This window comes from Trichoplax adhaerens, genomic scaffold (assembly GCF_000150275.1).
Source record: "Trichoplax adhaerens TRIADscaffold_567 genomic scaffold, whole genome shotgun sequence".
In the NCBI taxonomy this organism is placed as follows: Eukaryota; Metazoa; Placozoa; class Uniplacotomia; order Trichoplacea; family Trichoplacidae; genus Trichoplax; species Trichoplax adhaerens.
In genome coordinates this window covers 1,178-6,215 of record NW_002061293.1, presented here as the reverse complement: position 1 = coordinate 6,215, position 5,038 = coordinate 1,178, and the positions used below count along the sequence as shown (strand labels likewise).

The following is a 5,038-nucleotide window of genomic DNA, read 5'->3' as shown; positions in this document are numbered from 1 at the left end:
TCGTTATACTTATATTGATAATTCGAATCGAAATATAAATTATCAATCGACGGACAATAACTTGTATTGCAGCCTAATTGATCATGTAAGGTATGAGCTAAAGCTAGAACACTATCTATGACAGGCGCTGAAATAGGATTAACAGTGTAAAATGAATGTGCAAAATTTTGTTTGACGTGATAATCAATCTTACAGCTCGTCTTGTTAGCTTGATCTCTACGATTTCTTAAAGATTGTAAATGTTGGCGTATAGCACGTACAAACCAAGGATTTTTTACATTATTACATAAATCAAGATGATTTAAGTATTGATCAAAATTGTTTATTCTTTTCATATTTGGACCAGCACCTAATACTCCATCAATTACGCTAGAATTGATATTTTTAATTCTTGAAGAAAGCATCCAACTGTAAGAACCAATCCATGTTTTACCCTCTAAATTTTGATTTTCAGCTTCCTTTAAAAATCTGAATACAATATTTTCATCTCCTAATAAAGCGATAACATTTGTCCGTTGCTGATTTCTTATTGCTGTAATGACACTTCTAAAATCCGAGGTAGTATTTTTATCATAGAGGATTGCCTTATATGCTATACAAATACCATGTTGTCGTAACTGTAAATCAAATTTTACGACGGCTGAATCTAAATTATTTGATATTGCAAGAACAATACATATCCAATTCCATTTCATTCGGGTTAGAACGTCGATTATGATTTTCGTTTGGACATCTGGAGATGGAGAAGTACGATAGAAATAGGGGAAGAATTTACGATTATTCAATGCAGGATTAAAAGAATTATAACCAATCTGAATAATACGTAGACTACTAGTGTAAGAAGCCAATGATGTCGTGATATGTTCAGATTTTTCTGCAAGAACACCCAAAATATGGGAATGATCAGTGTTGCTACGATTTAATACCTGTGACCCGCTAGAATAAAGATCGTGAGTATTTGTAGACGATCCAGAGCAATTATACTGATCGTAATTTTGTTGTTTAGGCAATAATATTAATTTTGTTGATAGCGAAGACATAGCCAGTTGTGGCGAAGAACAAGAATCGATTATTGTTAATCCAAGTTTTATACCAGGTAGTAAATTTGAATTGTTATTGACTAGCATTTCGATAGCATAGATACTGGCTTGTGTTAGTTGTATATTAAGCATACTATAATTAGAGCATTTCTTAAATGAATAGTTATAATTTAGTGAATTAGGAAAGATTCCAATAATTTGAAAATTAGCTTTTTCCGAAGCATTATTAATAGATTGATTAGAAAAGATCAAGTAGCAAGATATCAGTATAATAAAAGGAGTTTTGGCAAATTTTTTCATGGCTATGTTTACACAAAGATAAGATAAAGCAAATGTAATTTTTCGGTCATCATAATGTATGTTTAGCATACATACTTAATAGGTAAAGATTTGCTTTTTGACAATTCTGCCAACACAAGGAGAACATTTGTAATGCAAAAGCCGGCATTAAAGTAAGGGAATCTTTCAGACTTTAATTGATATCATACTATAATCTAAAAATGTTGTGCTTTTTAGTATGTAAGGCTTATTTATAAGTACTGTGCCCGTTCTTATTATCTCAAGTAAAATCATCGTATAAGTAAAAAGAATTTAATTATTAAAGATTTGAGCATATGGCACATTATTGCAAAAATAATAATCCTAATTCCTGATACTTTGAGTTAGGGCGTGGCAAATTAATGTATTTTTCTGGCTTTTGTTAAGATTTTTAAAGAATACAGTATTGATTTTTCTATAATACTTTTCTATAATTAATTTTCTATAATAACATAACTGTAAAGTAGACGCCATACATTATCAATACTAGGTTACCGATATATCTGACGTCAATTCTATCTTATTATTAGCATTGATAATTTTAGTAACTAAAATTGGACGGTAGACTAGCAAGGCGATAATAGTGGATTGGCTTAAAGCTGTAACCAGAATAATAAGCAGAACCTGATTTCCATTTTTAGAAATTTTGAATATGATCGACTATGACTTATAGACTTTTTAGATACTATAGCTATTCGATTAGCTCTACGTATAATAGTCAGCAGCTGGCCTATTTCGCTTAATGTAACAAGTACTGCCTGTGCTACACAAATAGCACTAGTGCATGGAACGATACAAAGCAAAGAAGCAGGAAGACTGAGTAAATTAAAAAATTGAAACATATTTAATAAAATAAAATTCGATGCTTTAATAATAGGAGCTTTCCGATATATTGTGATGGTCGTATAAATAAATATCCAGTACATTAGTTATAATATTATACATAAATAAAATATTACTGCAAAGGACCTGCTCGATTTGAGCTATCTGTATATCGATGCATTTGGTACGATTTTGATTTGCCTCAGTAAAATTAGAACACTTTATATAACTGTCTTGCTTTATGGACCTAATATTGTCTGACCATTATATTTTTTACATCTTTAATAACATTGCCAATATGAAAAAATGATTCCTAGATTGTTTGTAATAGCGTATTCAGGTTGGCAGTCATCAAAACAACGCGACAGCGGTATATTATTTCATTTTTTGCCACTATTCCAAACTATTTTGTCATAGCAAATAGAAAGACCACTCTTCTCTTTCCAACTACCAATTTAAGTTTTCATTACAATATTGATAGTAGTATTTTTAAAAGGTTTAAGATTTATAATTTGATACGGTAGCTGACTACTTCCGTCAAATCGAAAACGGAACTGATAAGTGGTTGCACCTTGGAATGAAACATTGCGTAGAACTTTTACAAGTTCAGCATGATTATTGGCGATTAAGTTCGATGGAATGGGTGGGCAGTAACTGTGATTACAACCTAGATAATCATAAAGAGCGTAAGCAAGCGCCAATACTGAATTCATGACAAATTCAGTAATCTAGTTTGTCTCGTAAAAATCACGAAACAATGTCCCTTTTAAACGACGATTGAGAGACAAGGCACGTGTAGTTTATCTATTGGTATTTGTCCTGATAAAGAAATTTTTTCATGCCAAGCTTTGACGAATTAAAGATTATCAAAATTATTACATAAATCAAGACTTTTTAATTCATATATTTTTGTAAAGATCGGTGGCTGATATCAATGCCTAAAGTGCCTGCAACAACATCTCCGCTAATGTTTCTTAAGCGCGATGATTTAAGCCAAGAATAAACTCCTATAAAGGTTTTACCTTTTAAATTTTGGGTTTGAGCTGCTTCCAAGAACTTATAAACTGCTGTTTCATCTCTAACAAGGATAATAACGTCAGATCGTTGCTGCTTTTTCAGTATTGCAATTTTTCTGAATAAAGCAGATTTAGTATCATTAGGATGTATAGCTATTCTTACCGATATGCATACGTTGCGTTTTCGGATAGTTGAAGTTAGCATTTTGTGTATATTCATGAAAGCATCCGAGTTTCCTGTCACTCTTGAAGCCCAATTCCAATTGAAATAAGCCACGATATCAGCAATTGCCTGTATTTGAAGCTCTAATGGTGATGCAATTCTAAAAATGTACGGATATATTCTACGATCGTTGAGTAAAGTACTATCTGAGTTATAACTTACTAGCGGTAAGTATAAGCTACTTGTATATGATGTAATAGCTGTTGTAATACTTTCTGTTTAGTCTGCTACTACGCCGATAGTAGGAACATGGCCAATTGACGATGAATGATTAGAAACTAGTGTATTATTGCTAAGAAGTTGTTGAAAATTTAAAGAATTAAATATGGCCACATTTGAAGTTAGGAAAGCCACTGCTGCATGTCTTGATGAATAGGAATCTAATATTTTATAGTTAACTTTAATTCCAGGTAATAACTTTGAATCATTGTTGATGAGATGATCAACAGTATAGATCATTATTTGGATTATTTGTATATATTTTTGGCTATATCCAGAGCAGGTATAAGTTTTAGGATTAAATTGTCGTGTATTAGGGAATATTCCTGGTATTCTGACAGTGCTATACTTACCGGAATGTAATTGTCCAACATTCGGATAGGGAAATGTTACATCTGATGTAGCAATGTTGATGAATATAGTAAATATCGTTGCGGACCTAATGAAGCGATATATCAATACAGACAGAAATATAAACGGCATTTTTCTGATTTTAGGCTCAACTTTTTACTCTAGAATTGAATATTTTAGTAATCTATATTAAAGACGTTAGTCGATTTTCGGAGATCTTGCGTTCAAGATTGCTCTAGGATTGGGCAAAAATGTTTGCGATAATTTTATTCCACATCTAAAATACTCTAGTCTTGAAGGAAGCAATGTAATTTAGTAGTATCGTCAATAATAGATTCAATTAATGTTTACTTAGTGTTTATAGTAACGTAGTCACTAGATTTAATATTAATGAGTATCAAATATGTTGTGGCTAGTATTCATAATTTTGCACTTAAGTATAATGGCCGGATACTGAGCGGCCAGGTACATAATACGTATTTATGGTGCTTCATGTAATGAATGTTAGTTTCAGAATTCTACTTCAAAATTTTATAATGTATGTAATGAAATGAAAAGTGTAGAGGTCAAGCTACAAAACTTTAACAAACTTTGATTCTACTTTCGTTGCACTCCGGTCGACTTAACGAAATTTTGAAGCCAAATAAAATTTGGGGAAATAATCGAACAACAATTTATTACAAAACAAAAATGAAGAGAAGTATAAACCAAAAAACCTTACAAATACTTAGCTTTAAGTATTAATAAAATAAGTCACAGACTTAAAAAACTGTCAACGACCAAACAACATTTCAAAAATAACAACGTTTTAACTTACGACAATTCGACCCCGAAGGCCTTTTAAATTCAGCAAGTTCTTCAAAAGAATCTAATTCTACTCTCTCTCTAAATTTTCTGATTGCACTATCATTTATAGGCTTCGTAGAGCCGTCAGAGGTATTTAAAACTAAACATTTACTAACCAATCGCTCTTAAGATCCGTTTTACAAAACTACTTTGCACCATTTAAGAAAACAAAAATCACTCAAAGTTCAGACACAATTACCCTA

The 5,038-nt window shown here is 31.5% G+C and overlaps 2 protein-coding genes across 2 annotated transcripts; both read right to left on the bottom strand.

The window, feature by feature from the left end:
- Window positions 1–193: 193 nt before the first annotated feature.
- Window positions 194–1,340, bottom strand: TRIADDRAFT_62741 (uncharacterized protein; the record flags this gene model as incomplete). The annotated part of the gene is made up of 1 exon (XM_002118690.1): window positions 194–1,340. A coding segment is annotated over one exon (1,147 nt), but the record flags the coding sequence as incomplete, so codon positions are not given.
- A 1,295-nt stretch (window positions 1,341–2,635) lies between these two features.
- On the bottom strand, window positions 2,636–4,121 carry TRIADDRAFT_62740 (uncharacterized protein; the record flags this gene model as incomplete). Its single annotated transcript, XM_002118689.1, has 3 exons — window positions 2,636–2,847; window positions 3,203–3,502; window positions 3,992–4,121. 3 exons carry the CDS (start codon window positions 4,119–4,121, stop codon window positions 2,636–2,638), a joined length of 642 nt encoding a protein of 213 aa, XP_002118725.1.
- Between the last annotated feature and the right edge of the window lie 917 nt (window positions 4,122–5,038).